General features: G+C 43.1%; 1 protein-coding gene across 3 annotated transcripts in view; it reads left to right on the forward strand.

Moving 5' to 3' along the window:
* Positions 1–22,276, forward strand: part of LOC142487225 (uncharacterized) — a 104,576-nt gene that overhangs the window by 23,255 nt on the left and 59,045 nt on the right. For 2 of the 3 annotated variants that reach the window (XM_075586116.1, XM_075586115.1), the window contains exon 1: positions 21,769–21,857. Coding sequence is in view for 1 of the 3 variants with exons in the window: in XM_075586113.1 (XP_075442228.1) it covers positions 1,295–1,375; positions 21,715–21,857 (224 nt within the window). In the remaining 2 variants the exon portion in view is untranslated. Of the gene's footprint in view, positions 1–1,294; positions 1,376–21,714; positions 21,858–22,276 lie in introns of those variants that run through there. The other variant, XM_075586113.1, reaches the window with a different exon arrangement.

Here is a 22,276-nt window from a genome sequence, read left to right on the forward strand (position 1 = left end):
CCCCCAAGCCCCACTACTCTTATACCCCCCCAAGCCCCACTCCTCTTATACCCCCTCCCCCCCAAGCCCCACTCCTCTTATACCCCCTCCCCCCCAAGCTCCACTCCTCTTATACCCCCTCCCCCCCAAGCTCCACTCCTCTTATACCCCATCCCCCCCAAGCCCCACTCCTCTTATACCCCCTCCCCCCCAAGCCCTACTCCTCTTATACCCCCCCAAGCCCCACTCCTCTTATACCCCCTCCCCCCCCAAGCCCCACTCCTCTTATAGCCCCCCAAGCCCCACTCCTCTTATACCCCCCCAAGCCCCACTCCTCTTATATCACCCCCCAAGCCCCACTCCTCTTATACCACCCCCCAAGCCCCACTCCTCTTATACCCCCCCCCCCCCAGAGCGCTGCTTACCCAAGCCGCCCTTGTGATATTCAGGTCCTTCATCACCTCCTCGAAGGCCGCCATCTTCCCCTCCTCCTACTCCGCCTCTTACTCCAGCAGCTGCTGCTGCTCTGGACGTGCGCCGGGGGGGGGGGGGAAATCGGAGCCGGGGGGGGGGGGGGCTGATTGGAGCAGACAGAGTGACAGCATGGGCAGCTAATCAGGAGAGGGGGAGGATTTTTTTTTTTTGCTTTCTTGCAAGCGCATCACGAGCGCGCTAAATCCTTTCACCCAGTGGTAACCGGGCGACGGGATTTAATCGAGGGGCACGGCCGCGCAGGGGGCCCATGCGGCCAGGCCCCCTGCCTCACGGGGGGCCGGACCAAATGATTTTGTGGGCCTTATGCGGGCTGAACTTTCCCCACCCCTGATCTAAACAATATGGAATGGGGGAGGGAAAAAAGGGGGGAGGGGAGAAGGGGGAAGGAAAGAGTGGGCAGGCAGATTAGGAAGGAGAATATGGACACTAGACAATGGTACTAGTGTCCAAATTCTCATTCAAACCTCCGGGTGTCAGGCTATTAAGCCTGAAAATCCAGTAGGTTTCCCTAAGAGGGAGCAATTTGGTCCTATCTCCCGCTAAAACAGTTGTTAAATAAATCATGACACGGTGTAATATGTCATGTGTTGTTGTTCATCTGAGGTTGTATTTACCTAATTTTATGACCTGCTAAGGAACAGATGATTGTTATTGTGTCCTGATATGTAAAACCATAGAATTCAAAGAGGGTGTACTTTCTTTTTCACACAACTATGTGTGTGTGTGTATATACATATGCATACACACTTTGTTTGTCAATATACTATAATAATACACACACTATGGAAGATTCTCACAGTGCCATGTGTTTGGTTCGCAGATGATCAAAAGTCGGAGGTGTGCTCTGGGACCACATTGCAAGAACATCTCAATAGATGCCAATCTTCTGAACCCGCCATTGGTAAGCAGTTGATAACCGTGAAAGAATAACCATGATTTATTTAACTGCTTCATCCCTGCTACAGTAACCGCACTAGCTACGTAAATGTTGTTTTACTTCTGTCTACCCTTTTTTATGTTTTTTCCTATCCACCAACTGGGGAAAAAAGCACCAGATTTATGAAATAAGAAGGTTCCATAGCATACAATGTCTTTTTAAAAACATTTTTTTTTAATCGCAAGTAGGAACGTAGTGTCTGTTTTTTTGCTCTTTTTTGGAGACTTTTTTTTTAATACATAACCCTCAATGAATTGTTGCTAAAGTTGCCTTTCTCCTGTACTTGCCCCTCTTATCTCCTTTTATCCCCCTGGGTTCCCCATGGACTTTCAGCTTCTTTTTTAGGGCCTATTGATTGCATTCAGCGCTCCACAAGGAGGCAGAACACTATCTGACCAGCAGAGGAACCAAAGGAGAGGATTGCTCTTCAGTGACACAGCGATCATGTGATCGTTCCTGAGGAGGCTCGGCTAGGGCCCCCTATTTGGAAGGATACACCAGCATTTATTTTACTTAATTAGATCTACACCACATAAGATCCCATTTTCTTCTCCAGTTATCCAGCTTTTGCTTCGGGATCCTTGTGGTATCACCCCTGTCCTAGTCCATTAGAGAGAGAGAGCTATCGGTATACGCTCTATTAACCAGTTACAGCAAAGTATTCCAATCCGCTTTTCCCCACTCCAGCTACCAGTTGTGTTCTAGGGTTAACCCCTCTACTAAACTTTAGCAGAGATTTTTCATAGATGGGAAGAAGACTCAAAGAATTCAGTATGTTCTCATCAAGTTCTAAGATTCCCACCCAAAATATCACAGATAAAATCAGTCATTATTTCCTGGGGTTAGACAAGTTGTACAAAACACAATCACGCCTACAGTATGGTGGGAGATTAGAAGCCTACAAAATCATCTGAGTTCTGATTTAATACTTAGAGGGCTACAAATCATTTTTTAAATTTTTTTTAATAACTCATTTTATTGAGACTTTATCATTATTCAACACGGTTTACATTAGTCTGCTTATAAAGCAACATAGTTATGCCTTCAATCATATACCGTGGTGTGAAAAAGAAAGTACACCCTCTTTGAATTCTATGGTTTTACATATCAGGACATAATAACAATCATCTGTTCCTTGGCAGGTCTTAAAATTAGTTAAATACAACCTCAGATGAACAACAACACATGACATATTACACCGTGTCATGATTTATTTAACAAAAATAAAGCCAAAATGGAGAAGCCATGTGTGAAAAACTAAGTACATCTTATGATTCAATGGCTTGTAGAACCACCTTTAGCAGCAATAACTTGAAGTAATCGTTTTCTGTATGACTTTATCAGTCTCTCACATTGTTGTGGAGGAATTTTGGCCCACTCTTCTTTACAACGTTGCTTCAGTTCAATGAGGTTGGTGGGCATTTGTTTATGCACAGCTCTTAAGGTCCAGCCACAGCCTTTCAATCGGGTTGAGGTCTGTATTTTGACTGGGCCATTGCAACACCTTGATTCTTTTCTTTTTCAGCCATTATGTTGTAGATTTGCTGGTGTGCTTGGGATCATTGTCCTGTTGCATAACCCAATTTCGGCCAAGCTTTAGCTGTCGGACAGATGGCCTCACATTTGACTCTGGAATACTTTGGTATACAGAGGAGTTCATGGTCGACTCAATGACAGCAAGGTTCCCATGTCCCGTGGCTGCAAAACAAACCCAAATTATCACCCCATCACCACCATAGTGCTTGACAGTTGGTATGAGGTGTTTGTGCTTATATGCTGTGTTCGGTTTTAGCCAAATATGGCGCTGTGCATTATGGCCAAACATCTCCACTTTGGTCTCGTCTGTCCATAGGACATTGTTCCAGAAGTCTTGTGGTTTGTTCAGATGCAACTTTGCAAACCTAAGCCGTGCTGCCATGTTCTTTTTAGAGAGAAGAGGCGTTCTCCTGGCTTGTTCAGTCTTTTTCTAATTGCACTGTCATGAACTTTAACATTTAGCATGCTAACTGAGGCCTGTAGAGTCTGAGATGTAACTCTTGTTTTTTTTTTTTTGCAATTTCTCTGAGCATTGCACAGTCTGACCTTGGGGTGAATTTTCTGGGACGTCGTCTCCTGGGAAGATTGGCAACTGTTTTGAATGTTTTATACTTTTGAATAATCTTTCACTGTAGAATGATGGACTTTAAATAGTTTGAAATGGCCTTATACCCCTTCTCAGATTGATGGGCAGCAACAATTGCTTCTCTAAGATCATTGCTGATGTCTTTTTTCCTTGGCATTGTGTTAACACACACCTGAATTCTCCAGACCAGCAAACTGCTAAAACTTTGGCTTTTATAGAGGTGGTCACACCTGCTGATGATCAATTAATCAAGGGCATTTGATTAGCAGCACCTGTCTGCTACTTAGCATCTTAATTCCTATGGAAGTAGTAAGGGTGTACTTAGTTTTTCACACATAGCTTCTCCATTTTGGCTTTATTTTTATTAAATAAATCATGACACGGTGTAATATGTCATGTGTTGTTGTTCATCTGAGGTTGTATTTACCTAATTTTAAGACCTGCTAAGGAACAGATGATTGTTATTATATCCTGATATGTAAAACCATAGAATTCAAAGAGGGTGTACTTTCTTTTTCACACAACTGTATGTAACAAAAAAGAAAACGAAAAAGAGGGAGGGGGGGGGAGTCTGTCCTCCTCTCGATCCTCTCACTTGTCCTCTTCTGCTTTTAAATTGGTCCTTGCCGCCACGAGGCAGTACCTCCCGCGTGGCCTGTAGCACTGCTACCTAAATCTACACCCCCCTTATGAGGCTCAATAGATCTAATTCCCAACTCCCGTTAGTCAGCAAAGAGCGTGTTTCTGTTACTATCATAGCAAATTTGAAGTATCTTTTACTCCTGGGATGTCTGTTTGTGCTAGCCACAGTATCCAGATTTTTAGAAATTTAGTGCTAGTATTAACTCTTTAATTTTTTCCATCTGGCATATGTACCAAATTCTGTTTCTAATTGAAGCTATAGTTGGAATTTCATTCTGTTTCTATAATGCTGCGATCTCCCACCTCGTCGCTGTTTCTAAATGCGCCACTAATTTGCTCTGTATTCTGGAAATCCCCTCCACCGGTCTGTTCAGGAGGAACAACTAGGGGTCCAGTGGAATTGTGAGGCCCAAGATCCTCTGTAGCCAGTCTTTGATTTTCTCCTATACAGGCAGCACATGAGGGCAAGACCAGAGCATATGTAAGAGATCCGCCTCCCCTCTACATTGTTTTGGACACAATGGGGAGTAGCCTGGTACAGGCATACCCCGCATTAACATACGCAATGGGACCGGAGCATGTATGTAAACCGAAAATGTACTTAAAGTGAAGCAGTACCTTTTTTCCACTTATCGATGCATGTACTGTACTGCAATCGTCATATACGTGCATAACTGATGTAAAATATAGTCTCCCCGCTTGCGCACAGCTTCGGTACAGGTAGGGAGCCGGTATTGCTGTTCAGGACGTGCTGACAGGTGCATGCATTAGCTGCCATATGCCTATTGGGCGACATGTACTTACTCGCGAGTGTACTTAAAGTGAGTGTCCTTAAAGCGGGGTATGCCTGTATATTTTTAGAAAATTTTGTCGGAGTAAGGTACCACCTCATTAAAACGTTATACGTGTTCTCCCTTAACGTCGTACAGATTGAGCTTTTATCCGTGGCCGTGAATATCTCCGCCCAGTCCTCTTTTAATGTTTCACCTAGGTCCTGCTCCCATTGTGCTACATAGCTTAAGTTCTTAGAGTTGGCCACCCCCGAACAGACTACCTCTCCGGATAAGTCCCTTAGTTTCTGTTTTTAATATACAGAGTTTTTCAAAGTTTAATTGGGGATGGGGCGAAAATTTTGTTAGAAAATTCTCTGATCTGGAGGAGTCTAAAGAATTCAGTATGTGGGATGTCTTTTTCAGACTTAATTTGTTCAAATGTTTTGATACTGTTTCTACCCTCCAGATCATTGAGTCTCACTAGACCCTTCTGTTTCCAATTTTGAAAATCCCTGTTGTTCATACCTGGAGCAAAGTCTATATTTCCAAATATTGGGGTAATTTGTGTATTTTTTGCTGTCAGGGCGCACCGAAATGTAGTGGCCTCCCAGATTGTAAGCGATTTCATCATTGAGGGCAGCAGCTCTTTGGCGGATTTATACATCCTTTTGAGGTCCAAATTAGGTTGTGCAATTCCCATGGGGCATATATCTCTTTTTCCAATGACAGCCATCTTTTAAGGCTCGGATCAGTGTGCCATTGTATAATTTGACATAATTGGGCCGCCTTATAATAGGACAACAATAATTCCCTTAATTCTTGGTCTTTTATAACCCCACATGAATTTGGTTAATAACCACTGAAGAAAGACTTGGTCTTTAGTTCTTAATGGGATTGGGAGAGTCTGAAACAGATATAAAATGCAAGGGAGAAGGTTCATTTTTATACAATATACTCTACCCAACCATGAGATTTTATATGTAGACCATCTTCTAATATCCTTTCTCAGCGTTTGTATTGCTTTGGGAAAATTTGCCTGGTAGAGGGATTTAAAATCTCTTGTGATCTGTACCCCAAGGTATTTAATGGACTCGGGTTGCCAATTGAAATTAAAGTTAATGGTGATCAATTTCACCACTTCTTTTGGAAGGTTGATATTTAACGCTTCACATTTTGTTTGGTTAATTTTGAACCCTGAAACCCTGTTAAAAAATTTGTCCATGAGATTGAATAACTTGGACAGAGAGGTTTGGGGTCTGGATATTGTGAGGAATATATCGTCCGCATATAACGCTAGTTTGTGCAATTTGGTCTCCCAGTGGGATACCTGGTATGTCTGGATTGGACCAAATGTGTGCCGCCAAAGGTTCCATACTCAGGTCAAATAATAAAGGTGACAGAGGTCATCCCTGTCCCGTGCCACTCATAATTGCAAATAATTCCGATGGAAATCCCACTACGAATAAATGTAAGCCCGCTAAACGAATACAGGAACTAGAATTTATTGAAACTGGGATGCCATCATAACAAAATGTTCTCAAGATCTTACGCGATTATTGGTGGACCATAAATTAAATGAGATAAACGTCAGTTTAGAGAGGAGAAAAAACTGACGACAAATGGGACAAAATGCCTAAATTCCCATAATTTGAGCAACAAGTTAAAACTAACATTGATAGATTTGTTAAAGAAGTAACAGACAGGAAACATAGAAAATACCACAGAGACCTAGATGACTTTAGAGAAGTGAAAGTGTACAGGCACCACTTTAGTACTTTGAAATATGTAATACCTAATTCTGGAGAATCATCCAGTGACTGGGATGAATCAGACTCTGAGACACCAAGGCACAAACAAAAATCTAAAAAGTCCAAAAATATATTGATACCACATACCAATTATTTCAACGCCCCTCCATCATCCATTAACTTTTTAGAGGAACCCACATCACGAAACAGGTTCTACACCAAAGACAGAAGACCAGAAGGGGCAAATGGCAGACTAAGAGAGAGAGAAATTTGGGCTTACAAACCAACAAATAAAACCATAAATGACTGTCACGGGAGACCAGTACTTTTACACCGGGATCACTAGCACCAGACAGGATAAAGTTGTTGAATAAAATTGGGTTTATTCTGGCATGCCAGCAGACAAAACAATATACATTACCAACTGGGGGCCTGCGGAGTAAACTCTTGCCTTGCTGGGTGCAGGGGCCTGCTTCAAGAAGGCTTGCCCTGTCCGCTTCTCGTCCAGGATATCAGAGGGCTGATCACACAGCAGAGCCTCTGACATGTATCTCCAGCTGGCCATTGTCAAGATCCAAACTCCTTCACAGAATGACTCTCAGTCTCTGAGATGCTCCCCACACTCCTCCCCAGAGTGTCTCTCCCTCTGTTAGCCTCTCTGAGGGAATCTGAATTCTCTGATCAGCAGCACCCCTTTTATTTCCCTCTGTTGCTATTCTTTAACATGGATGGGGGCTGCTGGCCAATCAGAGCAAACCTGATTGTCCACTCATTCACACTCATCAAATGTCTGTAACACCCCCACGCTCCTAACCATTGTCTCAATACACATTTATCTGCAGAAACTTCAGCTGATTCAATCAGAGTCCCCTCCAAGAAATGCAACGCACATGCAGATCACATTACAAGTCTGGTATCTTAGAAATGAGTACATTCAGTCACATAATCCAATTAAACACTTTACAGGTCTGACACCCAAATCACATCACAGTGCTTACACATAGATCACAAAACACTTTACTCATATTGCTTGCTCAACTAGACTTGGGGATTGCATTAACAGGGAATAAAGTGCTATGGAATACATTCTCACATACATAGAGCATTATACATTCCCTGTTCTTCCCCAGATATTAAATACATTTGGTTGAAATAAGCCTTATATAGGTGGCCAAGTTACTTGGATTTAGGGGTAGCTAGCTGGGCTTCATTCCAGTTTTGTGATGCCAGCAGCACCTATCGTCATAATGACATATCAATCGCGGAGGATAAAACTCAAGTTATTAACCACGGACTACACACACAATGCAAATCAATGCAAAATACTTACAAAAGGCTTGTCTTTTTCACCTACAGCTATTTATTTTTTTTCGTGCTAAAAAACACTTAATTACCCTGAAGCAACTCCACTACAATATGAACTTGATGAGATCTGGAGGATCTCAGAACTCTACTGAAGGAAATCGAACAAGTAGCAGGTCAAGGCCCTGACTCCACGCTGAAGCCATATAGTCAATTTACACCACACATGGGGATTTGTTCATATGTAGAAACCTTTGCGAGCTTGGTAACAAAAGACTTTGAGAAACTAAATGTGGAGAATCATAAGAAGGTCACGAACATTGACAAACATGACTGGGAGGCTCTCAAACAACTTGAAGATGACGAGTCAATTATGTTCAAACATTCGTATAAGGGAGGGAATATTGTAATCCTTAAAATTGTTGATTACGTCAGAGAAAACCTTACTCAGTGACAAAGTGCTATAAGGTACTGTTGCATGATCCATGCAAAAACTTTACAACATTCTTAAAGATGGGTATGTAAATAAACTAATAACAAAAAAGAACTCGATTTCATGTAAAAGATCCCACCATAGCAGCATTTTACAGCATTCCTAAGGTGCACACAAATTCCACTAAGCCACCGGGTAGGTCTGTTGCATCAGGGAAAAGCAACTTAACGGAAAAATGGAGCCAATATGTGGACCAAGTCTTGTAACACATTGTCTCATCTCTACCGTCGTGTTACAAATACAGTGGCGAGAAAAAGTTTTTGAGCCTCTTATATTTGTAACATATTTGAAGCCTAAAATATTATTAGATCTTAATTTAAGTACTAATTAAGTAATAGTCCCCGAAGAACAGGGCATAACTGGCCAATAATGCCCTGGCTGGAAGAGTTGGAGGTCCGAGGCGAAGCTGAGTCACTTTAAACCAGCCAGGGAATTATTGGCCAGCAATGCCCTGTTCTGAGGGGTTATTACTTTTATAGGCTAAATGTCAGCTTAATTTTTTTTTTTTTTTTTAATTTTTCATAAAGATACACACTGAGTCATATTGATTTTTATCAGCATGATCGTTTACATTATTTTGCTTTTACTGCATGTTTATTAAAATGAAATTGTATATACAGGCATACCCCGCTTTAAGTACATTCACTTTAAGTACATATCACCCAATAGGCAAACGGCAGCTAGCGCATGCGCCTGTCAGCACGTCCTGAACAGCAATACCGGCTCCCTACCTGTACCGAAGCTGTGCGCAAGCGGGGAGGCTATAGAGCCTGTTACACATGCCATATTTACATCAGTTATGCACGTATATGATGATTGCCGTACAGTACATGCATCGATACGTGGAAAAAAGGTAGTGCTTCACTTTAAGTACATTTTCGCTTTACATACATGCTCCGGACCCATTGCGTACGTTAATGCGGGGTATGCCTGTACATAATATATATATATCTATATATATATCTATATATATAGATATATATATACACACACACACACACACACACACACACACACACACACACACACTGCATCCCCCCCTTTACACCCACAAACACACACTACAGCCCCCTGTAAACCCACAAAGCTGCAGACAAACACACACCCCAACAAAACTATCTGCGGCCCTCCTCCACCCTCTACACCCACTGAAGACACACACACTGTAGACCCTGTCTATACCCACAAAACACACTGCAGGCGCGCGCGCACACACACACACACACAACTCTGCTGCCTCCCTATATACCCACAAAACACACCAATAGAACACACATTGCAGACACACACACACACACACACCAATAAAATCATTCTGCTGGCCCACTTTACACACACAAAACACACAGCAAGCACACACATATCGTTCTCCTCACTCTCCAGTGCGGAGCTCTCTGCTGACAGGGTGGGGGAGGAGTCGGTGCCTTGCTGCTTCCCCCTGTCTAATCACCTCCCCTGACTGAGAGCTGCTCTCACTCTGTGTGGATGAGAACTGAAAGCTGATTGGCTGAAAAACTTGTCAGGGTGCCAAACATTACTGAATGGATAATGCCTGGAATTTTAACCAATCAGAGAGCAGGGATTTCAATAATGCCTGGAATTTAACGGCCTTAGCCTATAATAATAGATAAAGATAACCCGATCAAATAAATAACACAAAAACATAATACTTTTTGAAGTGAAACTTCTTTGCTGGCACCTACAATGTTTTGATAGGAAAAATCCCTTGTGTTGTAACAAAATTACATAATGGAAGTGACGTCACTGCTGGCAGAAGAGGCCATCGGTGACGTCGGGGGAGGGAGAGAAAAGACCCTGACATGCACGCATGCACTGACTGATACAAACAGACACACACACACTGACTGAAACACACATGCTCACTGACATACACATACACACACGCACACTGACGCGCACGCACACGGAATTCACAGTTACTGTCCCGGCCAGCTTTATTCTTGTGCGGCTGCCGGCGCAGTTTAAAAACAGCTGCGGGCGGCGCACGGTTATCTTCGGCCGGTTTTCTTGCGCCTCGGGCGCTTTCAATAGTAAGCGCCATTAGCGCTTATCTATTGAAGCGGCCGCCGCGCGGGAAACTCCGTTTTAAACGGAGAGAAGACCCGCGGTTAGCCCGCTATACACCCGGCAAGCTTTAGAATAAAGTTGGCCGGGACAGTACTATAAATATATAAAAATAAGTGTAAATAGCTAAAACACGCGTTCTAAGTCAAACATCTTTGCATTTTGGCACTTGTGTTTTGATTTTTAATTAAAAATATCACCATCACGGACTTCCGGTATGGCGCCAAAGGAGTAAGACACACTTAAAGCTGCAGTCCTAGCAATATCCTGCATGTGTGTTTTTTTTTAATAAATCAGTTCTGTACTATGAGAAAATACTTGTAGCATTTTCTTTTTTAAAAAAAAAACAACTTTGAAAGACAATTTTTAATATATTCTAATCTAATGAGCATTTTTGTTCCTAAAGCAACCCTTTACAAAAGCTCAACCTCTTCCTTGCATATAATAGGCCCTGGCACACCCCTTTCTGAGTCCTGCCCTCCCTCTATCTAGCCATGCATGAGCACAATGTAACTAATGACTGTCTGGTCACATGATCTTCCCCACAGAACTTTCAGTGCAGAAGAATAAGATCAAAGCTGCAGAGTAGCTCAGATAGCTGAATAAAACCTTATGCCAGTGTTTATTCAATTGCACATGTGTATTAAATGTTAAATACAGCTGAACCCCCGTTATAACGCGGTCCTTGTGGTCCACAGAATCAGGTCAGTGTTATAACCGGGATCGCGTTAAAATTTCACCTTTAACCGGCATCTAGATCTCTCCTCAGCCACGTGCTCTCCTCTCTCTCCTGCGCTGTGGGCTCTCTGCTCTCTCCCCTCCTCTCAGTCCCCCGCAGCTGTCGGCTCTCGTGTGCGGGATCATTTTTTTTTTTTTTTTTTTTAAACATTCAATGCTTTATTGACAATGGACAAAACATTTTACACATGCAGGGATCGAGCTCAGGACCTTCCATATACTGGTACCAATACATTACCTCTACACCACAAGCCTGGTGACACACACCCCAGGCGGGCGCACCTACCGCCCAGGGCAGCCAGACCTGGTGCCAGAGGGGGCCGAACCGCGAGCAGCCACCATGAGTTGCGTTCCCCCCGCCCTTTTTTTAAACAGAAACAGACAGACACACCCACAGAGAGCGAGACAGACACACAACTTACAGCAGGAGATGAGAAGTGAGTGGCTGCTTCTCCTGCTGCGGATCAGGGATCGGGAGCGTGCACGGTTCATTGGTACGCATATGAATATTCATATGCATATGCGTTCCAATGAATGAGGAAAATTACAGGAAACGGAGGAAACAGAGAGCATTACATCGCCCTGTATCAATCAATTTTCGCCGATCAATCACAGGCGAAGGATTGATCGGCAGCTTTGCTATTCACTAGGTAAGTTAGGATTGCATGGATGCAGATATTGAAATTGAAAAAAACACTTAATAAAACAAAAACTCGCCAACAAGAACTGCAGCTTTAAGTGAAGCTCCTGCCTGCTCCCAAGGGAAATTCGAAATATCAGCAAAAAAACTGTAAAAATTACCTAAAAAGACAAGCACCTCGGAGGGGATACTTCTGACCTCCAGCTTCTGGAGAAATATCTTTCAAAAAACAGAGCTAAGGCCCCAAAAAATCAGAGATTGGAGAAATCAGACAAGAGAAAAGATCCTCACAAAATGGCCGATGGCCATGAGGGAGAGGGAACAAATCTGAGAGAAGAGGGCTCTGAAACTAGCAACCTTCCCCATGCATAGCAAAGCTTGGATTATGATACCATAGCCAAGGCAGTGGCTAAAAAATTATTGCCCAAACTAAACCTACAGTAAGCTCTGAGAAAATACAGCAGGCTATTAATGAGTTAAGGGGGGAACGCGCCTCGCATGCATCCAAAGTTGAAGAAACAGAAATCAGAGTAAATGAGGTGGAAGATGCTTTGAGCTCAATACAGGAAAAAATAACAGACTTACAAAAATAAAAATAAAAAAAAACACAATGCCTTGGAAGAAAAAATGGATGACCTAGAGAATCGTTCCAGGAGTAATAACGTCCGAATTATTGGCGTCCCAGAGTCCCTTAAACAAAACGACCTGCTAAACTTTTGCCAAAAATGGCTGCCGGAAAAACTGGGAATAATAAGAAAAGGCGAACTAATCAAAGTTGAGAGAGCCCACAGAATAGAGCAACTCATGAACATTAGAATTCTAAGCCAAGACCCATTTTAGCCCGCTTCCTGGATTTCAACGATTAAAAACAATATTATAAGGGCTTTCAAAGAACCGAACAACTACAGTATGTATGAAGGGAAGAAAATATTAATATTCCAAGACTTCTCTGTCATAATATCTCAAAACAGGAGACAGTTCGGCCAAGTATGCACAGCGCTGCATAACCAAAAAAGAAAATTTGCCCTAACATACACTTCTACCCTGAAGATTTTTACTGACTCTGGCAGCAAGTTCTTCACATCCCATGAAAAAGCAGAGGAATATGTGGGAATTGCTACCGAAAGAGCAAAAACACAAAGGAATTAGGTACATAGAGATGACGGCGCTGATGTCTCCCACCCCCAGGATGATCGCAGAAAATAAGCCAGAGAAGAGGGCTCGAGAACTCCAACTCCAAGTTACCCGGCCAGCAAAAAAAATCAACCCCAAAAGAGCAAGGCCCCACTGCAAGCACCAACGTCCCTCTCACCTTCTCCTACCGGGGGTTTTTGCTCTGCTCCTGTCCCTGCTTGGCACACCAACCGGCAGCCCGTGGGGGGATTGAGGGGGGGGGGCACATGAAGGGTGTAGGATGCAAACTTTGTCTGTCAAAACTGTTGCAGTTCCCCTGCCTTCCTTTTTTTTTTTTTTTCCCCCGCTTTTTTTTTTCCCCGCTTTTTTTTTCCCCCGCTTTTTTTTTTTTACCGCTTTTTTTTTCTCGCTCCTCTCCCCCTCCTCCAGCTACACATAAGAAAGCGGGAGTAGCCACACTAATTAAGAAAAACATCCCAATAGAAATAGCCGCAGAAACGGACACAAAAGGAAGACTATTGATTTGCTAAAATCAGAAGTATGGGGAAAGAATATATATTAGGAAATATATATGGTACTAACGATCACGAGCCTCAATACTTTAAAGACCTAACCCAAAGATTACTAAACTATAGTTGCATAAACACAGTGATGGGAGGAGACTGGGATGCAATACAAGATACATATTTAGATAGTTCCGGAAGCAGAGGAATGACCCCATTAGTAAATATCCAAACAAAAAAACATGACATTTATAAAAGATGCATTAAACATGGTAGACGCTTGGAGAACCTATAACCCAATAGAGAGGGAATACTCCTTCTACTCGGGGGGTGCACTCCACCTTTTCTAGAATAGATGCATTCCTAGTGGGTGAAGGGATGCTAAGCAAAATTTCTAAAATGGAAATTAGTGAGATTATTCTATCAGACCATGCCCCGGTGCTAATTGAGATTGACTTGGGTATATCTGTGAAAGGCCCAAATATCTGGAGGTTTCCCAACTACCTTGCCCAAAATAACAATTTTAAGGAATTCCTACTCAAAAGCTGGAAGTTATACTAAACCAATAATGAAACACATAAAGACAACCCGGTGCTGTTGTGGGAGGCCTCCAAGGCAGTAAAGAGAGGTCACATCATTTCATTTGTCAATAATTATAAAAAGGAAGCAACAGGGGGTTCAACCATGCTAGCACAGAATTAAGCAAAGCATATAAAACTCTAAAAAATAAGGACACACAAGAAAACAGGGAGAATTACTCCCAGAAAACAAGCAGAGTGCGAAATCTGGCTAGACAAACAAGAATAATAAAAAAAAAGAACAGCCAGGGAACTATCTTTTTTTAAATATGGGAATACAATGGGTAGGCTATTGGGAAACCTCGTGAGAGGCTTCAACAATATACAACCCATCACCAAAATGACAAACACAACAGGCCAAACCCCAATTATACCAGAGCAAATTAACAACATATTTAAAGGAATACTACGAAAAACTAGCAAGGGAAATATCAATATAGAGGAAAGAGAAAAATTCTTCAAAAAAATAAAACTACCATTAATTAGTGGAGAGCAATTGGAGTTGATCAATTCTCCAATTGCACCAGAGGAAGTCACTGGAGCAATCAGGAATCTGAAAAAGTTCAAAGCCCCAAGCCCTGACGGTCTCTCGGGGAAATCCTTCAAAATACTTAGAGAAGAGATAAGTGTCCCTCTAGCGAAATATCCCATATAAAAATAATTCATAAACTCGAAGAACCCATTACTTGAGTCATACAGACCAATTTCCCTGATCAATCGGGACATTACATTCTTTACCAAAATAATGGCAGACATATTGGCCCAGATACTACCCGTAATTATACATGTAGACCAGGCCTGCACAACTCGTAAAGTGAGAAGGGCCGAACTTCTCCAAGAAAAAAGATTTGGGTTGCACGGGTAAAATCATCATCATCATCATCATCATCTCTCCTCCAGCACCTCTCATCATCATCATCATCCTCATATATCTCCCCCAGCACCCCTCATCATCATCCTGATATCTCCCCCAGCAACCTTCATCATCATCATCATCATCATCACCATCATCACCATCATCCTCATATCTCCCCCAGAACCCCTCACTATCAACCTTTGCGATACTCCCCATCTATCTCTCATACCCCCATCTCTCCCCCTCACCCACACACATAATACTCCCCCTCCACATCAAACACACAACACCCCCCTGCACACTGCACACATCCAACCCCCCCTGCACCTCACATCATTCTCCCCCCCCCGCTCCTCACATCATTCCCCCCCCCCCCTGCACCTCACATCTCCCCCCCTTGCATCACACATCTCTCTCCCCAGCACCTCCAATAACCCCCTGCACCTTCAATGACCCCCCTGCACCTCCAATCACCCCCCCTGCACCTCCAATCACCCCCCCTGAACCTCCAATCACCCTCCCCTGCACCTCCAATCACCTCCCCTGCACCTCCAATCACCTCCCCTGCACCTCCAATCACCACCCCTGCACCTCCAATCACCACCCCTGCACCTCCAGTCACCCCCCCTGCACCTCCAGTCACCTCCCCTGCACCTCCAGTCACCCACCCTGCAACCTCCAGTCACCCCCCCCCCCCTGCAACCTCCAGTCACCCCCCCCTGCACCTCCAGTTACCCCCCCTACACCTCCAGTCACACCCCCCCTGCAACTCCAATAACACCCCCCTCCTCTACCTCGGTTTGCTGCAGAGGAGGCGGCAGAGAAGGCAGGACTGCACTCGCGCGCGCTCTAGCAGGCAGCAGGCACAGAAGTGCCTCAATGCTAGAGCACGCTGCTGCCCTGCAGTCCTTTGAGCGGGCTCGTCGGGGAGGGGGGAGAGCGGGCTCGTCGGGGAGGGGGGAGAGCGGGCTCGTCGGGGAGGGGGAGAGCGGGCTCGTCGGGGAGGGGGGAGTGGGGTCTCGTGGGGGAACCGGAGAGCGGACTTGGGAGGGAGGGGGAGAGCGGAAAGCCGCCGCGGGCCGCACCGTGAGTGCAGGCGGGCCGCACCGTGAGTGCAGGCGGTCCGCATGTTGTGCAGGCCTGATTTAGACCAATCAGGATTCATCAAAGGCAGATCCGCGGTGACGATTAAAAGAAAGGTCATCTCTGGAATAAAATGGGCACAAATAAATAAGTTAAAACACTCAGCCCTGATGGCCATTGATGCAGAGAAAGCATTTGATAACATACATTGGGATCATGTAATATATACTTTGCAAAAAATTGGATTTAAAGGGAAGTTTAACGAAGTAATAAGGACCCTATATAACAAACCTAAGGCTAGAACTATCACGGCTGGATGTCTAGCTGAATCCTTCGCACTACATACAGGCACAAGGCAAGGATGTCCGCTGTCCCCCTTACTCTTTTATCCTATTATAGAGACTCTAGCCCACTTTCTGTGACAGCTATCAGAATTCGAGGGAATAATGATGGGAGAAAACAATTTAAAAATAGCAATGTTCGCGGACAATATTCTTCTATTCCTATCTAACCCCAATAGATCATTAGAGAAAATTATTGAGACTATCACAAGGTTTGGGTCATTTGCTGGATTTAAAATAAATGTATCAAAAACTGAGCTCATGTACATAAACAAGCCAGACAGAGCCACAAAAAACAACAGGCTACCGATTAAAAGTAACAAAGGCCCCGATTAAATATTTAGGAATATACCTAGAAGCAGATCTCACTAAACTATATGAAAATAACATCAAGCCAATAGTTAAAAAAATAAATAAAATCCTGGAAGAGATGAGATCCTGGATGACATTTCCACTGTCATTTTTTGGCTGGGCATGTGTCATAAAAATGATATCATTCGCAAAACGACTATATCCCCTCCAAACACTCCCACTGCTAATCAAACACAGCGATTTTAATGAACTAAATAAGGGGATGAGCACATTCCTTTGGCAAGGGAAAAAACAAGAATATCGCTAATAAAACTACAGATGGTCAAAGAAAGGGAAGGAATTAACATACCAAATATACGAGACTATAACCTAGCCTGCATACTAAGACATGTGGGGGATTGGACCCAAGGGAAAGACTACTACTCCTCCCCGGAACTAGAAAAACACTTTGCGGGTAAATTCTTGTGTTCTTGGTTTTCACACATGGCTTCTCGATTTTGACTTTATTTTTGTTAAATCATGACACGGTGTAATATGTCATGTGTTGTTGCTCATCTGAGGTTGTATTTTCCTAATTTTAAGACCTGCTAAGGAACAGATGATTATGTCCTGATATGTAAAACCATGGAATTTGAAAGAGGGTGTACTTTCTTTTTCACACAACTGTGTGTATATGTATATATATGTGTGTGTGCGTGCGTGCGTGCGTGTGTAAAGATGAAAAGAGAAAAAGTGTCTCACTAAAAGCACTAAAGCAAAGTTGAGATGAAAAAATGTTTATTCATGGACATGGAAAACACTAAAAAGATACAAAGTTAAAACAATCCCCAAAGGTTTCCATACAGCTGTAAGAAATACAAGATGTCAAAGCAATACTGTAGTCCTAAATAAATATATAATGAGAACAGAATATTGCTACTCGGGGAAAAAATAGTAAACTCCTGAGATATGTAAAGACCGGCCGGTCAAAAATGTATTATTCAATCAGCTGTATGCTGTGAACTGTTGACTGCTTATAATGATAATTGCCAAAACAGCACCACCTAGGTGACCAAGGAAACAAATGAATAACATGAGATCACCACTAATGAAATGAAAAAATCATAGTATATACTTGCAGATCGTCATGAAATAATGTCCTTGTTGTAAAGTCCTAAGATGGTATGAAAGGCAAAAGATCTGTAATATTGTCACAGCCGATGCGGGGGATCCAAGGGTAGTACACACAAAGACAAGCCCGACGCGGCGTTTCGCACCCTTTGCTTCTTCTAGGGGCTTAATACACAAAATCAATTAGCGTAGTCCAATGAGGTTGCGAGCAGAGGGCATAAGCAGCTGATTCATAATTATCACTGCATAATAGTAGGATGGTCTAACCGGCATAAAACGTGAGTACAATTCCTATTGGTTCATTATCGAGCATTGCTCCAATCAAAGAAGCCCACACATTTCATTATGATTGAAGTCTTGCGAGTTGATCGGCAGTAGCAGTGAATATGTAATGAGCTATTAGAGGTTGTAGCGTGTCAGCGTGGTGAGGCACGTAATTGCAACAAAGTATCCGCCTCCTGTCAAGTCATTCAGGGGAGGTTTCCATTACAGAATGTAAACAGAGCCACGCTTAATCTGTATTCGCCCGATTATCACCATGGAGCTTGCGGTGTCCACATCACATGAATACATCACTATCCCAGACAAGATAGTAGAACGAACAGCTCAGCACCGCCAGGAAAATGAACCATCTTCTGTGGAGGTTTTCACTCCATGAGAGTTTACCTGACTAAAAGAATTAAGTCAGAAAGTAGATAGGGGAAAGCACAAATTAGCAAATATGAACATCAGGGATTACTGCAGAAAAGATCCATTGCACAAATAGATGTCAGATAAATACAGATTACTCAAATCTAGTATTGCTGCCATAGAGAGAGGAGGAACACATGGGGGCTATGAGGTCGTATAGATGCACAAATTGTATACAAATATGATGAAATTAAAAATTTAAACCACCCAGACTGTGTAATAATAATAAAGGTATTATTCCCCACTCGTGAGGAAGCCTTAGCGGGCGAAACGCGTTAGTGGGCTAATTTTCATTTTTGCTGCTGCTGACCCTGCCTGCCTATGATTTAGTTTGGACTGTTATTATGTCCTACACTTATGGACTTTATTAGTGGACTGTGCTGTGCTGACTCATGATTGCAGAATCATTATACCAAGGAGCTGAGTATCATTTTTTATCCCATTTCCCTTTTTCCCATTTGCTTTCATTTATGTATTTGGGTCACTAAATGAACTCATTTATATGTCTCCCTTGCTATAGTATCACCTGAGTGGCAATAGGCTTATATTTTGCTATTAACATTCATACTGCCATTAGTACAGCACTTATGTTTTTTTTCTGTGTATCTTTGCATGTTTATCTTTGTAGACCTATGATGTCTTTAAGCTTATTATACACACGGTGACCGGCCGGTCTGTTTTGCTTCATTGCGGGAATCTCTGTTCCCTCAGTGAGCTAAAATTTAAAGGATATCATCTTACATATTTTTGGGTCTATTATATTGTGTCTTAGTATATTTCTTTGTTTTTTGTCCACTTATTTTCCTTATTCTTAGTCAGGCAGGCTCTTCAGTTAGTTGTTTGTATGTCTGTTATTTTTTTGATTTAATTAAAGTACCTTTTCTATTTTTGCAAATATTTGTCTGAGTGCTCCTTTAGAGGTTTTCTTTTTCTGTGTTTACATATATATATCTATATATATATATATAGATATATATATGCAAATACAACTGTATGCTCATCTGTATGTCTTAGGCAGGTCTGCAACCCCGCCTTTCCCCATTATCACCCAGCATACAGCACTTCCACTGCAGCAAGGGATTCTGGGAAATGACATGCAAATGAGCACACAGTGTCACTTTTTGCCTCAAAAACCATTTTTAACATGGTTCCCTATAGGCTTAGGCTTGCTGCATGGTCACAGCTTTGAGCACAGCCAGGGTTAAGGTGCATACCCAGAAAACCACCCACAGACAGCTGTTTCGACCTTGATGGGTCTCATCAGTGTGGGGTTGATTTTAACTGGATATGCATAAGAGGCTATGGGATAGGCTATACCATAATACTGATTTTTTTTGAGGCAAAAAGTGACACTGTGTGCTCATTTGCATGTCATTTCCCAGAATCCCTTGCTGCAGTGGAAGTGCTGTATGCTGGGTGATAATGGGGAAAGGCGGGGTTGCAGACCTGCCTAAGACATGCAGATGAGCATACAGTTGTATTTGCATATTTGCTTTCCTGTGGAGGGTTTTTGTCCCTTTTTTTTACTCACCATAACTTAACTCAGTATTATGGTATATAATATAATATATAATATATATATGTTTTGGGGTTTCTGGAGCGTGCTGGCATTCTGTGTGTTTATTAACTTTTTTCAGCTGTTTGGAGAAGAGTGGCCACTCCCCCCCCCTCCATGGTTTAAGTTCACCCCTCCCCACTTCCAATTTTGCAGGACCTTTTCAAGGTGCTGGGTTTTGATAGATCCAATGTAATAATTCTCCCTCCTAATATAGAGGTAAATGAGAATTTTAATCAGGTAGTGTTAGGACCTGCAAATTTGGTCATGCCTTGATGTGGCTTGCAGGCTTATAATGCTTTGGCCAAAGGGTTTAACTAAATGAGCCCTTTTCAAGAGAATTTATAGGTATTTCACTGTGTATTTTTGTCATATTGGATGTAGCTTTGGACTTCTGTATTTTGTTGTATACATTTGGCCACGCCCAGTAGCCCTCCTTTTGACACTTATATACATATATATATTCTGTGGTATATTTTGGGTTTTCTGGAGCTTGTTGGGATTCTGTGTGTTTATATTTTATGGTGCCCTTGTTTTCTGTGCTTCTATCATCCAATATATAGGTTTCTCTCATTGACGTGACAAAGTAGTTCCCACTTATAAGACACTGCAACAGAGGCACCAGGAGACATTTGTAACTCCTTGTTTGGACTTGATACTATTGGTTATTGCAGGGGAGTGCAAACTTTTACTGCTGCGCCCCCCTGTCTGACCTGCTCCGGACCTCGCGCCCCCCTCCTACCTTTCAGCTGCGTCAAATGACGCTTCGGGGTCATGTGACGGCAGGTCACGTGACCTGCGTCGGCAGGACACGTGACATGACCTCGCGGTGTAATTTGATGCCGCGTTGCCATGGAGACTCGTCACAGCGTCTGAATCCCTGTAAGTTTTATTGCTGCAGAGGCCTTACGCGATCCCCCGGCATTTAATTTAAATGCCTTAGGGAAGAACGGGGGACCTCTGCAACTGCCCGCGGCCCCCCAGAAAATGTCCTGCCCCCCGTTTGCACACCCCTGGGTTATTGGACATTTTCAATAAACACTCTACTGAGGCGCAATCCATGAGGAGGTTAAATGTCAGCAAAGGAAATGTACAAAATGACATTTACTGGTTTATAAGTATTCAGCCCCTTAGTCAGTACTTGACAGAAGCACCCTTTTCAGCAATTACTGGTATGAGTGTTTTGCACAGCAGGATGGTGAAATTTCTGCACCTTCACGTAAAAATTGATCCAGTTCTAATAAGTTTGTTGGGGATTGTCAATGGACTGCAATCTTCAAGTCTCGCCATAAATATTATATTGGGTTCAAGTCAGAACTTTGACTGGGCCACTCAAGAACATTAATTCTGTTCTTGTTCAACCTCTCCCGTGGGGCTTTGGCCTTGTTCTTCTGGTCATTGTGCTGCGGAAGTGTGCATTTCCTCCCCAGTCTTGGCTGACTCACACAGGGTCTCCTCAAGAATTTGCCTGTACTTTGCACATAATCCCTACACTAGTGATCACATGACACAGAAAGTCCAACCTACCAGCAGACATAGGGTCCGCAGACCTGTTAAATTTGATATTGAGCGCAATTTTTTTGTCTTCCTTCTCCTAGGGCTGGAGTACATATGTGAATACCACCAAACCTGCAATCCAGGTAGCCGTTGTATATACAGGTGCAGAATGTGTGCCTTTCGGGCAGGCCTGAAGGATATATTCATGCACGTTTTTGGGGCCAAACACAGAATCGCTTACTTGGTAAGTTAGGCCATTCTGACATCTCTTTTGAAGTTGGTGCTTATGTACGTATATGTTTATTTATATAGCGCCACCAATGTACGCAGTGCTTTACAGAGTTATATGAAAAATACCCAGTAATAGGCACTCTCTAGCCCAGGGGTGCACAAACTCGGGGTGTAAGATTTTCATGGGGGGACCACGCAAGGCCTCTGTAACTACCCTTACCATGGCTTGTGGCCATGGCAACGCGGCGGCAAATGATGCCGACGGGTCACATAACGTCTCGTTGCCATGGCAACATGACGTCACAACCCCTCGGCAAGGGAGTGGAACACGAGCAGGGGGAACGCAGGGGGGAAATTATGCGCACACCTGCTATAGAATATCTGGTATGAAAAAAAGCAGAGTATTCGTATATGGACTTGGGCTGGCAAAGA

The sequence above is a fragment of the Ascaphus truei genome, chromosome 2, assembly GCF_040206685.1.
Source record: "Ascaphus truei isolate aAscTru1 chromosome 2, aAscTru1.hap1, whole genome shotgun sequence".
Lineage (NCBI taxonomy): Eukaryota > Metazoa > Chordata > Amphibia > Anura > Ascaphidae > Ascaphus > Ascaphus truei.